Here is a 21,120-nt window from a genome sequence, read left to right as displayed (position 1 = left end):
GAAAAGAGACTGAATACATTTCAAACCTAGACAGAACGCTAAAGCCGCAAAAGCCGAAGGAAACCGCGGGGTTCCTATGCGCCTTGCTGCATGCCTCTATGAGACTCTGTCTCTCCTTTAAAAGGAGGCGGGGTCGGGGAGGGGCGACGGACTGTTGCCCGGAAAATCTTGGACATCCCCAAAACGCCAGTTTTCATGGCGGGGATCAACCGATGTCCCCTTCGCTTCTACATACTCTGGTTGCTGGAAGGCCTGCCCACCAGGGAACCTGCATCCTAGAGTTAACGAACACCTCAGTTAAAGAGATTCCGAGGTGATTCGGATCTTCAACCATAAGGTTGCTTTTTGTTTCTTTTTACTTTGTAAATCATGTTTAAAAGCGATCATAGGTATAGCTAAACATTCAAACAACCGTGAAGTACACAGAGAAGTGAGTCTCTCCCACCTACTGGTTCGCCTGCTGTTGGGTAATCATTGCACGTCTTTCAGGAAAACAGGATCTTGTCCATAGAGCCTTCGAAAGCAGTTCAAGAAACCTTTCAATCTCGGGCTACACTGAGCGGAGTATTTTACATGCATTGCTTTATTGGAGGCAGACAAGGCAGCCTGTATGTGCATAATTTTTGCAGATGAAAAATACGAGCCCAGGGATCCTCCATTTCTGAGCCTGGGTGGCTTTCTTTGGAGGCCAGAACCTGTTCTTTTTTTACTGCATGACTTTGTATTGCCCCCTCTCTGTGATAACAGGGCAAACCATTAACCCTCCATGGTTATCCATTTCTCCAGCTGCTGAAAGTGAAACAAACCTTCACTCATTCATGCACTCTACCAATATTTGTTAAACACCTACTACGTACCAAACCTGTGCTAGGCACTGGGGAAAACATTCTGGCTCAATTCTTTGTCAAGCAAAGTTAATGGAACACAGTAGACCTTAAATAACTTTGCTATACAGAAGTGACTGACTGAATGAACGGATGGTAAACCTGAGACGTCTTGCCCGCACTGAATTTAGCACTTCTAATCTAGGGGAGAAATTAGATATATTCTGGCTCATGTAGAAAGTTGAGTGTTTTGTTTTTCATTTTAAAGTGGTAGTTTGGGAAATAGCATGGATTCTGGGTGAAGACCAAAGGAATCCTCTGAAAGTACAAGATGGTACAAGATGTTCATTCTGGTACATTGTTGCTTCCAGGCTTTTCCAGCACACACACACACACACACACACACACACACACACTTAATTGAAGTGGAAAAAGAAAAAGGCTGTCAGGACAAATAAGGTTGTTACCTATTTAGAGCAGTTTTGGTTTATAAAGGAAATGAAAATAAGGGTGCGTGCGTGGATACGAACCCTGGTTTTGCCACTTATTAACTGCATGACCTTGAATAAGTCAACCTCTCTGTGACTCCGTTTCCGTAATGATAAAATAGGTTTGATAATAGTACCCAACTCACAGGCTGGTTGTAAAAAACCTTAATATGTAAAGCCGTTAGGACAGTGGCTTTGCCTAATATACACCATACAATACTATTCTTATTATAAAGCTATTAATTGTTACTACTGCGGAGACATTCCTTGACCCATCTTTGCCGATTCTCTCTTCGGGACTGCGCACAAAGCTTCCCATTTCCACCCCTCCGGACGATTCTGTGGTCGCTCCTCCTCTCGCTCCGCCTCTTCTGGATGGCTGCAGGCCCGCGGTTGCGCGATGCACGCCGGACCTTGTAGTCCGTTCGCGGAGTCCCGTTGTCTAAGGCCTCGCGGGTGAACTGCATTTCCCAGCGCCCCAGGCGGCGGCGGCCGTAAAGCGCGGCGGTCGAACGGCCGGTTCCGGCTGAATGTCAGTGCGGGGCTGTGGGCCGGGAAGGAAGGTGGCCGGCGGTTCCTCTACCACCTCCGCTGCCGCCGCCTCCTCCGCCTGTGCTGCCGCCGCGGGCCCTGGGCCGCTCGGCCGCTTGGGCATGACGCCGTGAGACGAGAGACGGGTCGGGGCCGCCGACATGTTTGGCCGCTCGCGGAGCTGGGTGGGCGGGGGCCATGGCAAGTCTTCCCGCAACATCCACTCCTTGGACCACCTCAAGTGAGTGTGTTGGGGGCGTAGCGGGAAGCCGCGGGGCTGGACAGGGGGACCGGGGCGCCGAGCTCCGGGTCGGGGCTCTGGGAGGCGTGAGAGCGGAGGAGAGGGGCGCCCGGGGAAGTCCGTGTGGGGATTAAGAGCGAGGGCTCAGGAGTCAGGGTGCCCGGGTTCGAACCCTGACCGGGTCGTTGTTGGCTGTGTGACCTTGGACAAGTCACTTCGTTTTTCAGAGTCTCGATATCCCCACCTGTAAAGCGAGAGGATGCGATTTCAGTTTATGGACGCAGACTTTGTTCTTGACAGTGTCCACCAAGTTTGCTGGCGGGGTACTTCTTAAAGCGGACAGCTTAGGGGTCAAATACCTGGGTCCTGGAGTCGGGCGGATCTGGGTACGAGTTTAGCTGTATGAACTTAGGCCTCAGGTTCCCCTCTTGTAAAATGAGTAGAGTGACAGCACCTGCTTCCTGCCATTGTGTTGAGGGTTGGTTGGATAAGAGAATGAACGTTAAGCTCAGAACACATACAATTGCTCGATAAACGGAGTTAATTATTATTAAAAAAAAAAAAAAAAAAAAAAAAAAAAAAACAGATTATTTTCCGAGGGGAGTCTAAGCTGGGGGCATGCAAGCTGAGACCCAGGATTTTGGGGCAAGTGGGGAGGATGATGAAAAATAGATACCTCTGAGATGGAAATGACTTTATAGCCCTGGGAGAGGACAAGTGGCGAACAGGGTCTTGGGAAGCAGGAGTGCACAGAAATTAAGAGTCTGGCTTTGCAGCCACACCTGTGTTCAAATCCTGACACCACCACTGGCTGTGTGACCTTGGGCAAATTACTTCACCTCTCTGAGCCTCTAGATCCCCATCTGCAAATGGGAATCATGAACATCGTAATGGAAATAGAAAGTGACTGACCCAGTAGTTACATAGTAGGTGGCCAGTAGTGATAAGCCATGTTTATTATCAGCTTCACAAGGCTTCCCAGACCACCCTAGCTAACATGCTCCCCCATCCCAATTCCTATCCACCACATCTTTCTTTCTCTTGCTTTCATTGAGCGCTTCTCCACTCTCTGAAATCATTCTGTTTATAATTACTTCTTTTCTGTCTCCTAACAAACTGGCACTTCCAGGAGAGCAGAGACTGCTTGGTTTATGCACAGTTGTATTCGCAGCATCTAGTACTGCTTCCTTAAAGAAGGAAAAAAATGAATGATTGAACTGGGGACAGCTGAAGAGCATGCAGGCCACGACTCGGGATTTGGGGGCAGGTGTGGAGGATGATGAAAAATGGAGCTCTCAGTGGAGGGAAAGACTTTAGGGAGGAAAATGGTGGGAATGCTGAAGAGGGGAGCAGACAAACCTTCAGTGTCAAGAAATAGGCAGGTTTCCAGAGGGAGACCCTGAGACGACTAACGGGGAGGAAGAAGGATAGGGTTAGGGATATGGTGGGAAACAGTGGAAGGGAGACAGGGCCTGTGGAAAGGGTTCGTGGGAGGGAATTAGATGGGACTTCTCATGCGTCCCCGGGAGTGGGATGGGGGAGTGGCAGGGCCACAATTCTCAGCTGTGACCTTTCTAGCATGGAGCAGCATTTAGTAAGCGTTTGTGAGTCTTGAAGATTGGGGAGCAGGAGGGTTCACTGTGTGGTGAGGGGCACTTATGGAGCTGGTAAGAGAAGCCAAGGGGAGGAAAGAGGCCTGGGACCAGGATGGAGTGGGTAGGGAGGCAGGAATCTCAAATGGGAGGGCAGCTGGGCGGGAAAGGGAGTGACTGAAGGATTTCAGGAATTTATCGAGTGGGCGGGGTGGTTTAGGAAGAGAGGAGGCTGGGCCTTCTGCCAGCATCCCCATACCTGCAGACTCTCACCTAACTCTGCCTGACTCTCGCGCCTTTAAATTAGCTTATCAATTTATCAAATGCTTTATTCTGTATCAGATACTTGCTAAGGACTTCCTGTGTGTTATTTCCATCAGCCCTCACACATCTGTGGGTTATAGGAACCATTGTTTCCATTTTACAGAAGTGGAAACTAAGGTTCAAGGGGCTTCAGTGACTTGCCCCAATGTGACAGCAGCTGAAGAATAGCAGAGCCAGGATTTGACTCCAGAGCTTGTGCTCATTATACTGTCTTTCTGAATAGAACTTCTTGATAAGTCTGCTTGAGGACACTTTTGGCTGGGTTGAGTCTCATCGCCAATGGGGCATCTTTACCAGCCAGCCAGCAGGGAATGGTAACCAGTCCCTGGTTCCTTTGCCGTATCCTGGGAACCCCTGGCTTCATTGTTTGGATCACATGTCTGTTGGAGGCGTCTTTGGAAACCCGAGTTGCCTGCCCTGAATCAGGCAGATCAGCTTATTCCATATTACAGCTGCAAGAACCTCTGATTTGTGTGTTGGTGAGGGGAGTGAGACGATCCCCTAGTGACTTGGAAATAGGGCCATAAACAGCCGGTGCTCACCCTGGGGCTTGTGCCACTCTGCATTTGGCTCTGTTAGTAAACATCTTGGGTCTTGGGTACAGAACAGCTCATTCCCTGAGGGAGTTTGCAAGCTGGTGGGGGAGACAGCTGTAGAGCCAGTGACTGTAGCGTGTGACAAGTGCTGGCATTGCCATGGATCCAGGGTTCTGTGGGAACCCTTGGGAGCTTTCAAGAGGAGACACCAGTGCAGTCTCCAAGAATGAGCAGAAGCCTCCATAGAGGGCAGCGGGTACGGGAGGCGGAGCCCTCTGACGTGGACCCTGGGGATTTTGTGGTGTGTCCAGGTGGGGGCTGGTAGTTGTGGGAAACAGGCTGGAAGTAGGAAGGGGCTTGGAATTTATGTGACACTTAGGGTGACCAACCATCCTGGTTTGCCTGGGGTAAGGGGTTTCCCAGGAAATGAGACCTTCAGTGGTAAAACTGGGAAAGTCCTGGGCAAACTAGTGTAAACTGGTCAACCTACCTGTGACAAGTGACAGTTCCTAAGACACTCTTGCCTTGACTTAGGGCAGTATGGGTGGAGAGGAAAAGTTTAAGATAGTTAAAAGAATTTGATTTTTTTTTTAACCACACAAGACATCTGGAAACTAATTTTTTTAAAAATAGACTTTACTTTTTTGCAACAGTTTGAGATTTACAGAAAGATTGAGAAGATAGCACAGAGAGCTGAAAACCCATTTTAACTACTGTATTTGTGACACTCCCAGCTTGCAAACTGGAAAGGAATTTTTCTGTTAGGGTTTTACGTTTGCTGAATGGTAGAAAACTTTATACCTGTGGTCTCTGTCTACCATTTTTAGTGATGTAGCTCAGGCAGACTGAAGTAGTCGAGAGGTTGTTTGCTACACACCATGGGTGCTTTATTGCCCAGACTAGTGGCAAGGCTGAGACATTGACTGACAAATGTCTAGCACCAAGCAGAAGCCTGAGTGATGGCATCATTTGATTCCTACTGAAATATCATATTTACCGGGGACTGCATGTCTACAGCTGGTAGAACTTGGTTGTTTTTGTGTCGTGGCCTTCATTCTGGTCCCCTTTGTGTGGGGGTCAAGATTTTTGGTTACAAGTGACAGAAAGCCAGCTAGAATTGCCTTAAGCCCCAAATGGATTGAATAGTTTCTGTCACTGAATGGTCTGTCCTGGCCAAACCATGGCTGAATCCAGATGTTTGGAGCCACCGGAAATCGGCCTCTTTCCATCTCTCAGCTCTGCCTTCTTCCTGTTGGTGTCGTTCTCAGGCAGGCTGCAGGCTTACATCATATCAGCTTAGCGCTCCTGGGGAAAAAGGGAGCTTCTTTTCTTAATATTGCCAGCAGAAGTCCAGAATTGAGTATCCCTGGACCAACGAGGTCTCATGCCACCCCTGAGCTGTCACTATGGCCAAAGGTGTGTGGGGCTCTGATTGGCCAAGGCTCACTCCTATTGCCTTCCCTGGATCAAGGGTGGGATGAGCTCCACTCAAGCTAGTGGACAGAGAATGAGAGAAACGGGTGGTTCCCGTGGGAGAATCAGGGGTTATTACCCAAAGAAGGTGGGGAATGGATACATGGCAGGTAGACAGATGCTCACCTACTCTTGATGTGTTCAAGTTTTGGCCGAGGTAGCACGGACCGTGTTAGAGCTTGGGGTACAGTATTGCCGTGTTGATCTTCTCAAAATTCCATCTTCACCATGTCATACATAATGGGTCCTAGGTACCCACTATGTCAAGTCTAAGTTGTTCCAGGCCTTCAGGGTGCTCCAGACTCCATTCCCACCGTCTAGTTGGGGAGCACGGTGAGTCAGGAATGTCCTTGGTAGGCAGACGTTGTTTAAATAGAGACCTACCTACAGGGTGAGTAGTTGTTAGCAGGCAGCAGGGGATCAGGTGGAAGGAAGGATGTCTCAGGCAGAGGAAAAGGCATTTGAGAAAGCCTAGCAGGACAAGGGAAGCAGGGCACATTGGCAGAACTCAGGTGGTTCAACAGGGGAGTGTTCATGGGGCGAAGGGGAGGTGAGGACCCCAGCGCAAAGCCATGCTTGGGAGAGTCTCCAGAGGCCAGGTGCCCAGGGGCCTTGTAAATCCTGTTAAGGAATTCAGACTATATGTGAGAACAGTAGGGAGCCACGGAGGTTTTTAACCACAGGAAGGCTATGGTCTAGCCGAAGCTGGCAGAATGGATTGGAAGAGGGCCAGACTGGAGGTGGACGTTCATGTTGGGGGCTGCTGCCATCCTCTGGTGAATTATGGTAGCAGCTGTTGTCTTCCAGGTGTGCCTCCCATTGGCGGTCACAGGAGACCACCACTCACACACACACCTGACACGTCCACTTATGCTCCCCTGCTCTATTCTTCCTGCCCATTCAAATGCCTAGCTCTATCCCAGAAATGCCAGTTCTTCCCTAAAAATTGCCCTGGTGACTTCAGCCAACAAGTTTGGCTGTCAGCTGGGCATGGTGGCTCACACTTGTAATCCCAGCACTATGGGAGGCCAAGGCAGGTGGATCACCTAAGGTCAGGAGTTCAAGACCAGCCTGGACAACGTGGCAAAACCTCATGTCTACTAAAAATACAAAAATTAGCTGGCCTGTGATCCTAGCTACTTGGGAGGCTGAGGCAGGAGGATCACTTGAACCTGGGAGGTGGACATTGCAGTGAGCCACACCATTGCACTCTGGACTGGGTGACAGAGTGAGACTCTTTCTAAAAAAAAAAAAAAAAAAAAAAAGAATTTTGCTGTCTTCTCTAACTTTTCTTGTGCCAGTTCACACTGTCCCACACAGTTAACACATTATTATATACTTCTCATCGCCAAAGAGTGGGTTGGCTGTTATCTCCTCTGCATTCTTAAAGTTTCATCCCAACCTTGAGTTAGACCCTCAGGAAGCTGGCCGGGGTTCCTGTCCTTTGGCTATCAGACATTGTCTTCCTTTGTTACGTGGCTTTTTGTTGTTTTCTCCCAGTTTGAACATAAGCGTTATGAAGGCCTGTATGGCTTGTTCGGCTGGGTATGTCAGATGCCAGCACCAGACCTGGCAGATAGTAAGTAATCAACAAATACTTGTCACAGGATGAATGAGAGGAAGACCTCTGTTTTCAGAAAAAAACAGCCTTTTCCCAACAACTGCTTATTCTGTCCAGTGTTGGTCACAGCGCCTGTGCCAGAGCCATGACTGTCTCTAGGGCTAAAAGCCCTGCCTGCACCCTGCACATTCCTGGCCCCGTCTCACTCGCCGGCCCTGTTTGACATCTGTGGGGGATGATTCACCAGGGGAAGCACTGGCGGTGAACACCTTCTCTAATCCCGTGGCCTGATTCCACCCTGCGTGAAGCTTCTTGTCCTGCTGGCCAGAAGGCTGAACACTGACCAGATGGTGCTTTTCAGGGCGCAGAGTGGGACACCTTGGGGAATGTCTGCAGGGCCTCTGCCGGAGTGCTGACCAGGCTAGGCAGACACAGGCTCTGTGTCCCCCATTCCTCTACCACACCTGAGACATTGTTGTTTGGAGGTATGTGTGCACTGGGTGGTAACTTTCTAACCGTCCCACTGCAGACCTCCTGTCATTCTACGTATCCTTTCTCATGCCCCAGCTTGGGAATATACCTTTCAAAATCTTCAATTAGGAGCTTCTAATAAGCACATTATGGTACAAGGCATAAAACTTGGAGAAAATGCTGTCACTGAAATGAACTTGGACCTAGTATTTCTTTCTCTGACATGGACTGAATTGCTCATTTTTGAAGGGGGTGGGGCTTTATTAGTGGTTTAACTTGTGAAACGAGTGACTCTCCTGAGAAAGCAGAGGCTATTGAGGCAGGACTCCTTTACCTCCGTCGTCCTTGGTGATGCACCTTGAGTGTGTCAGTTGCAGTTTCTCTTCTCCAGGCATTTCAGGCTGCGAAGTTCATCAGTCAGTGGAGTTAGCTAATGGGGAAGGCTGGATATTGAGACTGCCTCTGCAGAGCTCCTGTTGGAGATACGAGAATGCTGGCTCTTTTTCAGACAAATGGGAGTAAGAGTCCCTTATAAGGAATTGCCATGGGTTCTGATATTATATTCATGCCTTTTCAGTTTGTTATTGATTTGTTTCATTTTTTTGTATGTTCGGGATTCAAAACCTCATGTAAATGCTTGGCCAATCAAATTGCTGTTTACTACATTGTTTTTATTTCTGTACTCCTAGAAGGGTTATAATCATGGAGTCTGAGTCAGACTGCCTGGTCCTAACCTAGGTACCCCCTCTGCTACACTGGGGCCCTGGGCAGGTGCCTCAGCTCCCGGAGCATCATCCCCAAAGAGTTGAATGTTTCCAGGATAAAATGAAGCACTGGACAGAGCCTGGCAGTAGTAGGAAGCTTCAGCCTTTGCTGAGGTGGATACACAGTTTGAGAGAAAACATTATCATTGTGACAGTGGTTATCATTGTAAGAGAAACATTTTAATTTGTTGCTGTTAAGTGTCCAAGGTAGTCATTCTGTCCTTTGAAACTTTTTTGAGTTAAGGACAGAGCTTTGCACATAAAGATGGTCGTAGCAACATTGTTATCACCCAAACAGTTAGGAATCTTAAACCCCCTCAAAAGAGTTGCTACTGTGCTTGTCCTTAAATGGCATACTATGTAGCCATTACAGATATTTGCAAACAGTTGTCAATAACCAAAAAAGTACTTTTGTTTTAGCTGAGGTGGGAAAAAAGATTGGCATGGGAATGGATAATGCAACATGACCTCAGCTATGTAAATATCCATAGCGAAGAAAAAGACCCAAGGAAATAGATTACAACTCCAGCAGCAGTCATCTCTGGCCGACACAGTCACCATTTCTCTTTCACTGTTGTCCAAGTTTGCAACCTCTCTAAAGTGTATGTTACTTTTGTAATCTGAAGGTTATTATAATGGGCTGGGCGCAGTGGCTCACGCCTGTAATCCCAGCACTTTGGGAGGCCAAGGCAGGCAGGTCACTTGAGGTCTAGAGTTTGAGACCAGCCTGGCCAATGTGGTGAAACCCCATCTCTACTAAAAATACAAAAATTAGCTGGGCATGGTGCCTGCACCTATAATCCTAGCTACTTGGGAAGTTGAGGCAGGAGAATCACTTGAACCCAGCAGGCGGAGGTTGCAGTGAGCCAAGATCATGCCACTGCACTCCAGCCTCGGCAGCAGAGCGAGACTGCTGCTCAAAAAAAAAAAAGGCCGGGGGTGTGGCTCATGTCTATAATCCCAGCACTTTGGAAGGCCAAGGTGGGCAGATCATTTGAGGTCAGAAGTTTGAGATCAGCTTGACCTACATAGTGAAACTCCATCTTTACTGAAATACAAAAATTAGCAAGGTGTGGTTGCAGGCATCTGTAATCTCAGCTACTTGGGAGGCTGAGGCAGGAGAATCGCTTGAACCCAGGAGGTGGAGGTTGCAGTGAACTGAGATTGTGCCACTGCATTCCAGCCTGCGTGACAGAGCAAGACTCCCTCTCCAAAAAAAAAAAGTTATTAAAATGTTTATATCTCTGAGGTGATTGAATTACTTGATCTTCCAAAGCCCTGGAATTAGATACAGCATTAAAACATTAAATCTTAATCCATTCAGCCTTTTCCCTCCATTACATTCAAGCAAATGGATATTGAGCATCTCTTCCTAAAACATTGTGTAAAACGGTGTGCTAAGGCATTGTGGGATGAGCAAGGTGAAGGTGTAACCCTCAGTGAGCTTTGGAGCTTGAAATCTAGTGGGTATTTTTATATACCAGCAAAAGACATGTAGAAAACGAGTATTTCAAATAATACCATTTACAATAGCATTAAAAAATATCGACTAACTAGGAGTAGATCTAACAAAAGATCTGCAAGACTCTTGTCAAGTGAGCGTGGAAGGAAATGCTGTAAATATCAGAATGTAACACTATTGGAAATATGTCAGTTCTCTCCAAATTTAGCCAGAGATGTAGGGCAAGTTTAAGGAAATTTTAGCAGGTATTTTTATGGAAATGGAGAAGGTGATTTTTAAATGTATATGGAAATTAATAGGGCCAGGAATAGCCAATATAATACTGAAAAACATGGAAAGAAGTTGGAGGACTTAATTACCCCATGGCAAGATTTACTGTAAAGCTGCAGTAATCAGCCATCATGGTCTTCATACAAGGAGAGACAAATAGATCAATGACACTGGAGTATCCAGAATGAGACCCGCACAGGTAGTCACCTGATTAATGACAGTGGTGGGGCTGGAGCGCGATATAGAAGTGAGGGCCTTTTCTGTAAATGGTGCTGGGTCAAGTACATTTCCATATAGAAAAAAACGATGTTGGCCAATACCTCATATCATACACAGAAATCAGTTCCAGAGGGACTCGAAGTCAAAATGTAAAGGGTAAAACAATAACGTTAGAGGGTAAATAGTGTTTCCTTATAACCTTAGGCTAGGTAAGAAACTCTTAAGTTTGAAACAAGAAATACCATCCAAGGGAAAGGCTGATAAATTGAACTACATTACAACTAAGAATCTCCGCTCATCCAAAGACCAGTATAAAGACAGCGAAAAGGTAAGCCACTGTCAGAGAAAGTATTTGCAATATGCATCTCCAGTAAAGGATTTGTAGTCGGAGTATGTAAAGAACTCTACCAAGCAAGCAAGAAAAAGCCATGCAGCCTAATTTTAAAAATGGGCAAAGGACTTGCACAGGCACCTCACAAAAGAAGATATTCAAACAGTCCGTAAACATGTATGAACAGGCATCCAGCTTCATTCACGCAGAAAAGCCCCCATGCAGTATCACTACATACCCAGCAGATGGCGCCACCGACCAGGGCAAAGAACACCAAGTATTGAGAGGCTGAGAAACAAATGGAACCCTCAGATGCTGCTTCCTCGCCCAGGGCTGTTGGCGAGCTTCGGAATGTCCCCAAACCTCACTTGCTGTCTTGGCCTGTGCAGTGGCAATAGTGTGCATGTCTTCAGGTTACTGAGAGTCTGCAGGTCACATGAAGCCCTTGCTGAGAACCAGGCACATGGGGGCTCCTTGAATCTTCTTTCCAGGACTTACTGCCCTGCCCTCTCTACCTATAAGGGCCTTCTGGTAGTTACTAGGATTTTTCCCCCCAGAGATTATTTAATGAGAGCAACGATAACAATAGCTAGCGTTTGTATCATACATAGTAACTGCCAGGTTAGTTATCCATTATCTCTCAACACCACCAAAATAGGTAGATACTAAAGTATTTAGGTACCGTTGCTGTTCCCATTTTACAGGTGAGATAACTGAGGTGCCCAGAGAGAAAGTAACTTGCTTAAGATCACCCAGCTAATAAGTGATGGAGATGTGCTCAGACCCAGGCATTCCAGTGTCTGTGATAACCATATGCTCTCATTATACCAGTGTTTTTAATTAACCATATACTCTAGTGCCGCTCAGGAAATACCAGACTTTCTCTACTTCCTGCTCTGGTTTCCCTGAACCGTCCGATCACAACTCCTCCACTGAAGTCCTCTTTCCCTGACGCTTTGCATCTAGCCTGATCTCTTTTCCGTGTTCCTGGAATATTCTTTGGATAATGGAGTAATAAGATGAATAATGGCCCCCCATCCCAATGACTGTAATCTAATCTCAGTGGCAGCCAAGCTTGCTTCTGTTGAGTCCTCGCTGTGTGGCAGGCGCCGTGCTTGGCTCTTTCTGTGCGTGATCACGTTGCCTCTCTGGAACAACCCAGTGAGAAAGCCTTGACTGTTCCCACCACTGTGTAGAATCTAAGCTGCAGAGAGGTGAAGCGCCTTGTCCAAGGCCACAGGAAGTGGCAGGGCCAGAGGTCAAGCCCAAGTCTGTCTGCAGACTCCAAAGCCTAACCTCTTCACCGTAGCTCTGCGCTGTCACTTTTGTGTCTGGCATTTGGATCCCTGGCTATGTTTAGTTGTGCATGCTTTGAGCTAAGTTATGTTCACAAAGGCCATCCCCACCCCCTTCAGCATTTATTGAACACCTGCTATGTATCAGAGGTTTGGGGTTACCAAGATCAATAAGATGATGGTGATGACCTTGAACTGAGGCCTAGTGAGGGAGGCAGATCTTTGCAAAGGAGGGTAGGCTGTGCAGTAGTAAATGACTATGGGTACAGAGGTGCCAGTGAGGAGGGAACAATTCAATCTACCTGGCGGGGCGATGAGGAAGGCTTTACCAAGAGATGCCCAAGCTGGGCTTTGAAATATAAGTCAGAGTTTCCTGGTTGACAAGGACAGCAAGGACATTCTAAGCAGAAAGCCCCGTCAATTGAAGTCAGACGTGGTGGTAAAGAATTTAAAATTTCCTCTCCTTATTGGGGATCTTCAGGGTAGACCCACTCACCTAAGCCGCTGCCTCTCACTGGCTAGGAGTATAATATGCTAATAGATGTACACAGAAGAAAAGTCCAGAGTGAAGGAGAATCCGCCCTTCCCCCACATCGGCAACGATGCCTTACCACTGGCGTGGTGTCCGGCATATGGTGGCCTACGTGGAGAGTGTCACTGATGGCTACAGCTGGAGTGGCGCAGTAGCTGTAAAACTTCAGTGGGACTGGGGCCCTGCACCAGAAGTCCAATTCAGTGGCTCTGAGACAGCTTACAAGGGTGATTCTGATGCAGGATGCCTGGGAACTGCAATTTGGAAAACTGTTCTTCCAAACTCTTGGGGAAGATGCACTTGAGGCAAGATGAAGATGTAGATTTCAGAGAAGGTCCTCCAGCGATTCCTCCCGGGGTAGTTCAAGTGCTGTTTGAGTTCACTAATCACACAGGAACTGGCCCCATACGCCCACCTGAAGCCTCATGGGTAGATTTGGATACAAATGGTTGAGGATTTGTGTTTTTGGGGGGGCTCTTCTCATTACTGCATATTAAAAATCACATGCAATTTCTAATTAATTAAATGCTTGATTTTATACTATGTCTTTAAAGCATAACAAACAGTAACAGTATTAATATATAAACCCCAGATCCTTTAAATAGCAGATTGTTCTTTATTGTTCCATCTTCAAAGTTCTTCCTCTTGATCTCTTACATTTTTAGAAATTATAGATGGGACAATCCTATCTAGGCCTTTCCTTCCTTGCTCTCGCAGACCCCCAGCTCTTTAAACTGAAGATGGCCATAAAGAAATTAGGAGGGGAGGGGACTTTTCCTGAGTCACTTTCTCTTGGTGTCTGCTTTTCCTTCTCAAGCCTGAGCTCCCTTGACAGGTGAAGTTACCTGGTTCTGTGGGCCCTGGAGAAGCCATCTGAAAAGCTGTGCCTGACAGCACTTCCAGGGCATCCAGCCAGGCTTCTGGTACCTGTACCGCTCAGGGCTGGCCTCAGTGATTCTTTTGGTCTCCCCTACTAGCAAAGAGGCCTTGAGGAGTGGGCAATGTCTACCTGTCTCTGCTCTAGCACCTGGCATCCAATCCTGTTTGGGTAGATGAAATATAGCACCATAGCCTCTCCAGCCATTGATTGATTGATTGATTGAGACAGAGTCTTGCTCTGTCACCCAGTCTGGAGTGCAGTGGCACGGTCTCGGCTCACTGCAACCTCTGCCTCCTTCAAGCTATGCTACTTGCCTCAGCCTCCCTAGTAGCTGGAATTATAGGTACCTACCACCATGCCTGGCTAATTTTTGTATTTTTAGTAGAGATAGGGTTTCGTCATGTTGACCAGGCTGATCTTGCACTCCTGACCTCAGGTGATCCACCAGCCTCAGCCTCCCAAAGTTCTGAGATTACAGGCATGAGCCACCGTGCCCAGCCAGCCCATTTAATTCTGTGAATTAAACAGTCTGTTATCAGCAAATAAGACCTTTGCCCTTGAACTACAGACTATCCATATCATTTGAGCCATAAGGTCTGACAGGCATACTGCACTTGAGGAGGGATAGTGAGCATTCCAGGGAGAATTGCATGTGATTTTTGCCCCAGCATCTGCCCTGGGACCCAGCCTTCCTAAGCTGTGACTCTGTTGCTCTGAATCTCAACATGAGCCTGGCTGCAGGTCTTGTGTTAGGCATCCAGCCTGAGCCGTACGTCCCCACTTGTTCTGATGGCATCAGCACTACGGGGAACGTGGGAAACAGGCGGTGCCTGCTTTTCCCTCAGTCCTGCTGAATATGAATCTGTGAGGGGGCTCTGGGAGCCCCAACTTGATCCATTTCTCTGGGTGATTCTCTTGCACACTGCAGTTTGAGAGTAGCTGACTTCAAGGGTTTGATGATTTTTTTTTTTCTCTGTCTGTGTTGCTGTGTCCTTGGTTTAACCCTTAAAGCATCATCTGCTATTTTTCTTGGGTTGTGAGTTATGTCTAATCTGAATGGGAAATTGCACTACCCAAACCTGAAAAAGCACTGCTGTATTGTCTCCAAAATATTGCTAATCGTCATTGAACTTGGCTTGCATTTCAGTTGGTAACCTTTAATTTCCTTTTCTCTGTTTTCTCTCAGATATCTGTACCACGTTTTGACCAAAAACACCACAGTCACAGAACAGAACCGGAACCTGCTGGTGGAGACCATCCGCTCCATCACCGAGATCCTCATCTGGGGAGATCAGAATGACAGCTCTGTATTTGAGTGAGGGTTTCTCATGATTGCTGTTTTTCGATCATTCGTCTTTGAATGTTTTTCTAAATGTATACCATGAGTCATTCCTGATGATGTCAGGATTTGACGAGAATTTGATCTTGCCCAGATATCTATCTCTATCTAGCTATTAAAAAAAATGCCCTTGAGCCGGGCGCGATGGCTCAAGCCTGTAATCCCAGCACTTTGGGAGGCCGAGGCGGGTGGATCACGAGGTCGAGAGATCGAGACCATCCTGGTCAACATGGTGAAACCCCGTCTCTACTAAAAATACAAAAAATTAGCCGGGCATGGTGGCGCGTGCCTGTAATCCCAGCTACTCAGGAGGCTGAGGCAGGAGAATCGCCTGAACCCAGGAGGCGGAGGTTGCGGTGAGCCGAGATCGCGCCATTGCACTCCAGCCTGGGTAACAAGAGCGAAACTCCGTCTCAAAAAAAAAAAAAAAAAAGCCCTTGAAACACTATAGAAATTCAAGCCCCAAATGGGGAAGTCACGGAAATGAGTGTCTCTAGAAAACCTGAAAATGTCACGGGTAATTTTCCTCCAGGTTTTGTCTGACTCTTTTCCCAAAGGAAGGATAACTTACCTGGGTGGTTAGATTGCACATGAACAGAAGGCCTGTGCCCCGGGGAGTCACCGAGGGCTCCCAGTTGCCATGTTTACTGATGACCAGGCACAGGGCTGAGCTCCCAATGCGACAATCCAGCTGTTTCCCGCCCAGCACATCGTGGAGGCCCTGTTGGTGTCCCGCTTTTGGCTCAAGGTCACATAGGTGGTGAGCGGTGGAAAGGTGACACACACCCAGAATCTGTGAGGGGTTCCCCTGACTCTCGTACTTCCTAGGGGAGCAGTCCTCAGCCAGGCTCTTTATCTCCCAAAGCTTCAGTTTCCTTACCTTTCAAGGAGAGAGAAAACGTTCTCTTTGTCTAGTGCCTGGCACAGGAATGAATGATAGCAAATGATAAAGACAAGCGTGCCCCACTGGACAGTTGAAAAGCAAGGACCGCCAGGTGCTGTGGTTCACACCTATAATCTCAGTCAGAGCTTTGAGAGACTGAGGCAGGAGGGTCGCTTGAGCCCAGGAGTTCGAGACCAGCCTGGGCAACATAGGGAGACCCTAACTCTCCATATAATTAAAACATTAGTTATGCATGGTGGTGTGCACCTGTGGTCCCAGGTACTCCAGAGGTTGAGGTGGGAGGATTGCCTGAGCCCAGGAGGTCCAGGCTTCAGTGAACCATGATTATGCCACTGCACTCCAGCCTGGGTGCCAGAGTGAGACCCTGTCTCAAAGAAAAAAAAGCAAGGCTGTAAACTGTGAACTATCTCCCTAATAGACCTGCCTTGATCTCTTAGTGCAGAAGGATTTGGGACTGGGTTATGATACCCACCAAACACACGTGTGTGTGTGTGTGTGTGTGTGTGTGTGTGTGTGTAAAAGTGTATTCTCAATTATAAATATTGAGGCCACTTTTAAAACTCATTTTTTGAAAAGTAAAGGTGTTCTATTTTTAACCTGGCTTCTTATTAGATATCCTAGTAAGAAGGATATTACCCTTTCTGTTTAACCTGACTTCTTAGGTATCTTAATAAGAAGGGTATTACCCTTTCTGTTTTCAGACAGAATTAGACAGCACTGAGCAAGTTCCTGAATATATGTTCAGGATCGTTTCATATTTTCATCAGTAAGGTTGTCTAATAAAGCTACTTGTGGAGATGCAAACGCCTCAGAATGCAAACCTGTAAACACTAGCTATGATCTCCGAAGCAAAACATGAAGAATGAAATTGCATTTATACATGGAACTAGCTTCGTTTAAGGATCCATGGGGAATGTGGTTTGGTTTGGCTTGTTTTTTTTAGATGGAGTCTGGCTCTGTTGCCCAGGCTGGAGCGCAATGGCACGATCTCGGCTCACTGCAACCCCTGCCTCCCGGGTTCAAGTGATTTACCTGCCTCAGCCTCCCAAGTAGTTGGGATTACAGGCATGCACCTCCACGCTGGGCTAATTTTTATATTTTTAGTAGAGACAGGGTTTTGCCACGTTGGCCACAGTGATCTCAAACACCTGACCTCAGGTGATCTGCCCGCCTCAGCTTCTCAAGGTGCTGGGCATTTGTTTATTTGTTTTTTTAAATATCTTTTTGGAAATGAGAAACACCCTTGGGTTAAAAATTAGAAACTGTGTCCTCTTGACTAGAAAGGACTTTTTTTTTTTTTTTTTTTTTTTTTTTGAGACAGGGCCTTGCTGTGTTGCCCAGGCTGGTCTCAAACTCCTGGGCTAAAGCGATTGTCCCTCCTCAGCCTCCCAACATGCTGGGATTACAGGCATGAGCTGCTGCACCCTGCCTAGAATGGACTTTCTTTGTCTGTCTGCCATCTTAGAAAAGCTGCTGAGCTCCTGGAGTTCCTGTGCTGCTTAAACAGCTGCTCCACAGGGTCCCCAAGAAAATTTTGGTTTTACTACATTTTAAAATTTTGGAATCATTTTAGATTTATAGAAAAGTTGCAAAGCTAGTACAGGAAGTTCCCATTGTAAGTGTCTTATATTACCAGGGTACGATGGACGAAACTAAGAAACTGACATCGGTACAGCGTTATTCAATCAGCTTCAGCCTCCCTATGGATTTGGCCAGTTTTTCATTCGTATCGCTTTTCTGTCCTAGGATCCCACCCGTTTTCTCACAGTGCATTTGGTGGTTGTTTCTCCCCAGACTCCTCTCCTCTGTGACTTTTTTTTAATCTTCCCTTGTTTTTACAACCTTGAAAGTTTTGAGAAATGCTGGCCAGGTCCTCTGTGGAACGTCCCCCCGTCTGGGTTTGTCTCATGTTTTTCTCGTGATTAAACCAGCAGTGGTGAAGGGGAAGAATGCTGTAGGGGTGAAGCGCCCCCTCATGGCATCATAGCAGGGTACTCCTGACAGCCTCATGACGTCCTGGTGACGTTAGCTTTATCACCTTGTTAAGGTGCCGTCTGCCAGGTTTCTGTACTGTAAAGCTACTCCTTTCCCCTTTCCCTACACTGTTCTTTAGAAGAGAGTCACTGAGTCTACCCCAGTTTTTCCTGATGAGGGGGTGGGGTTAAGGTCTACTTTCTAGAAGAGAGTAGTATCTACATGTATTATTTGAAATTCTCTGCATGGAATATTTGTCTCTTCTCTCTCAGTTATTATGCAGTCATTTTCTTATATTACTGTGGACTCATGAATATTTTATACTCCTGGGTCATAATTCAGTATAATTCAATATGTTATTATTTTGTTGCTCAAGTAGTTTCAGCTTTGGCTACTAGGAGCTCTTTCAGGTTGGTTCTTAAGTCCCCTTGATAAGCTCTCTTCCTTTTGTTTTTTTTGGGCACTTGTGACTTTCTGGTACTATAAAGCTCTCCAGTCCTACCATCAGCCGATTTTCTTCGGAGTCGCTCACTCCCCTATGGAGATTTAGAAAAATCTAGATTCATGGATTTTATGCCAGACCCACTGAGTCAATCCCTGGGGCAAGATCTAGGTACAGACATTTTAATGGGTTTCCAAGCTGGTCACAGTGCGACGGTCAGTTTGACGGTGACACTGAGCAGGCACTGACTGATGCAACTTGAACTGAAGGCAGACAAAACGGGCCAAACAGCAGAAGTACTCTGGAGGTCGGCATGAATGGCGTTTACAGGCAGACGGGCTCTCAGAGTTGCAGAAGACGGAAAGGGTCTTTTTTAGGCCGTGTAAATTCATCCATTTACCCGTTCATGGATTCAGACAGAATCAGGCAGCGCTGAGTAAGTTCCAGGCCCGTGACCCCCCCACTGTGGAGATGCCAGACGAGGGCAGAGAGGCACCCACAGCTGAGTCAACTAGCAGGCACACCTCATTCCTTCTGAGTGTCCCAAATGCAAGAGTTTTTGTGTGGTACAGAGAACATACACATGACTAGAAACGTCATTCTCTTCCTTTAAAGAAAGGTACTGGGTGGTCTGTTTCCTTTTCAAGATCGAAAGAGCCAACGTGTATCCCCAGGAGCCAGCGCCGCTAGGCTGCATACAGACAAGTGTCCAATCCACAAGGAGAAAGGCAGAAATAGACTTAGGAATGGTTAGCAGGGTTTCTCCACCACATCAGCACCTGTGTGTTTCTTTCCAGTTATTTTCCCCTAGGACTTGACAATTTGGAAACCAAAGCTCCCTCTCACTCCCTCTCTCTCTCTCTCTCTCTCTCTTTTTTTTTTTTTTTTTTTTTTTAAGCTCTGTCACCCAGGCTGGAATTTAGTGGCCTGATCATATCTTACAGCAGCCTTGAACTCCTGGGCTCAAGCGATGCTCCCACCTTAGCCTCCTGAGTATCCAGGACTTCAGGCATGCACTACCACCTAATTTTTTTTTTCTTTTCTTTCTTTTGTTTTTTTGGAGATGGAGTCTAACTCTGTCACCCAGGTTAGAGTGCAGTGGCGTGATCTCTGCTCACTGCAACCTCCGCCTCCCAGGGTCAAGCAATGCTCCTGCCTTAGCATCCTGAGTAGCTGGGATTACAGGTGTGTACCACCATGCCCAGCTAATTTTTGCATTTTTAGTAGAGACTGGATTTCACCATGTTGTTCAGGGTGGTCTCGAACTCCTGACCTTGTGATCCACCCACCTTGGCCTCCCAAAGTGCTGGGATTACAGACGTGAGCCACTGCATCCAGCCTTTTATTCTTTTCTATAGAAACAGGGGTCTCGTTATTTTGCCCAGTTTGGGTCTTGAACTGGCCTCAAGTGATCCTCCTGCCTCAGCCTCCCAAAGTACTGGGATTACAGGCATGAGACAGTGTTCCCAACTCTAAAACTCATTTAATACTCAGAATTATCTTACTCCTTTGCTGGGAATTTCAGGTGTGGCAGATGACAATGGGTGGGATCATCTGTTGTGTCTATAGATACCTTGGGGGAAAGTAATACTTGTGTTGTGAATGAAACCAGATAATAATTTCAGTTTCCATATGTGGAAGCAAACCATTGACCCTTCTCCGTTCTCTCCCCAGCTTCTTCCTGGAGAAGAATATGTTTGTTTTCTTCTTGAACATCCTGCGGCAAAAATCGGGCCGTTATGTGTGCGTTCAGCTGCTGCAGACCTTGAACATCCTCTTTGAGAATATCAGTCACGAGACCTCACTTTGTAAGGACATTCCTTGGTATTTGCCTCTGTACTGCTGGGCATCTAGCAGGGTGAAGTTTGGCATGGTTTTCTCTGTGCTTCCTGAGTATATTAGTCTGCTCAGGCTGCCCTAACAAAATACCATAGACTGAGTGGGTTAAACAACAGAAATTAGTTTTCTCACTGTTCTGGAGGACAGAAGTCCAAGACTGGCCAGGCATGGTGTCTCATGCCTGTAACCCCAGCATAATAGGTGGCCAAGGTGAGCAGATGACTTGAGCTCAGGAGTTTGAGGACAGCCTGGACAACAAAGTGAAATCCCATCTCTACAAAAAAAACGTAAAAATTAGCTGGGTGTAGTGGTGTGCACCTGTAGTTCCAGCTACTCAGGAGGCTGAGGTGGGAAAATTGCTTGTCAAAAAAGTGGAGACTGCAGTGAGCCATGATTGCACCACTGCACTCCAGCCTGGGTGATAGAGCAAGATTTTGTCTCCAGCAACAAAAAAGATCAGGTTGCCATCAGGGTTAGTTTCTGGTGATGGCTCTCTTCTTGGCTTGCAGAAGACCGCCTTCTTGCTGTGCATGACCTTTCATCTGTGTGTGAGTGGGGAGAGATTGAGAGAGTGGCAGCTGGTATCTTTTCCTCTTAAAGCGACACCAGTCCTATTGGATGAGAGCCCCCATCCTTATGACCTCATTTAACCTTAATTACCTCCTCCAAAGTCCCTGTCTTCAAATATAGTCACAAGCAGGGTTAGCGTTTCCGCGTAGGAACTTGAGAGGGACACAGTTCAGTCCCTAATCCTGTGTTTGTCCCTGTGTGGTGAGTACCGTGAGAGGATTCCCCTCTGCTGATGATGTTGGGGGTGTTTGCTGTTCT

General features: G+C 47.1%; 1 protein-coding gene across 8 annotated transcripts in view; it reads left to right on the top strand.

Moving 5' to 3' along the window:
- The first annotated feature begins 1,836 nt into the window (after positions 1-1,836).
- Positions 1,837-21,120, top strand: part of CLEC16A (C-type lectin domain containing 16A) — a 231,727-nt gene continuing 212,443 nt past the window's right edge. For 4 of the 8 annotated variants that reach the window (XM_039478046.2, XM_010339386.3, XM_074382229.1 and 1 more), the window contains exons 1-3: positions 1,838-2,084; positions 14,981-15,109; positions 20,128-20,261. In XM_039478046.2, coding sequence (XP_039333980.1) covers positions 2,005-2,084; positions 14,981-15,109; positions 20,128-20,261 — 343 coding nt within the window. In that variant the 5' untranslated portion in view covers positions 1,838-2,004. Of the gene's footprint in view, positions 2,085-14,980; positions 15,110-20,127; positions 20,262-21,120 lie in introns of those variants that run through there. The other 4 variants (XM_074382227.1, XM_074382226.1, XM_074382228.1 and 1 more) reach the window with 2 other exon arrangements.

This window comes from Saimiri boliviensis, chromosome 12 (genome assembly GCF_048565385.1).
Source record: "Saimiri boliviensis isolate mSaiBol1 chromosome 12, mSaiBol1.pri, whole genome shotgun sequence".
NCBI classification, from domain to species: Eukaryota; Metazoa; Chordata; class Mammalia; order Primates; family Cebidae; genus Saimiri; species Saimiri boliviensis.
This window is presented reverse-complemented; position numbering and strand designations above follow the sequence as displayed.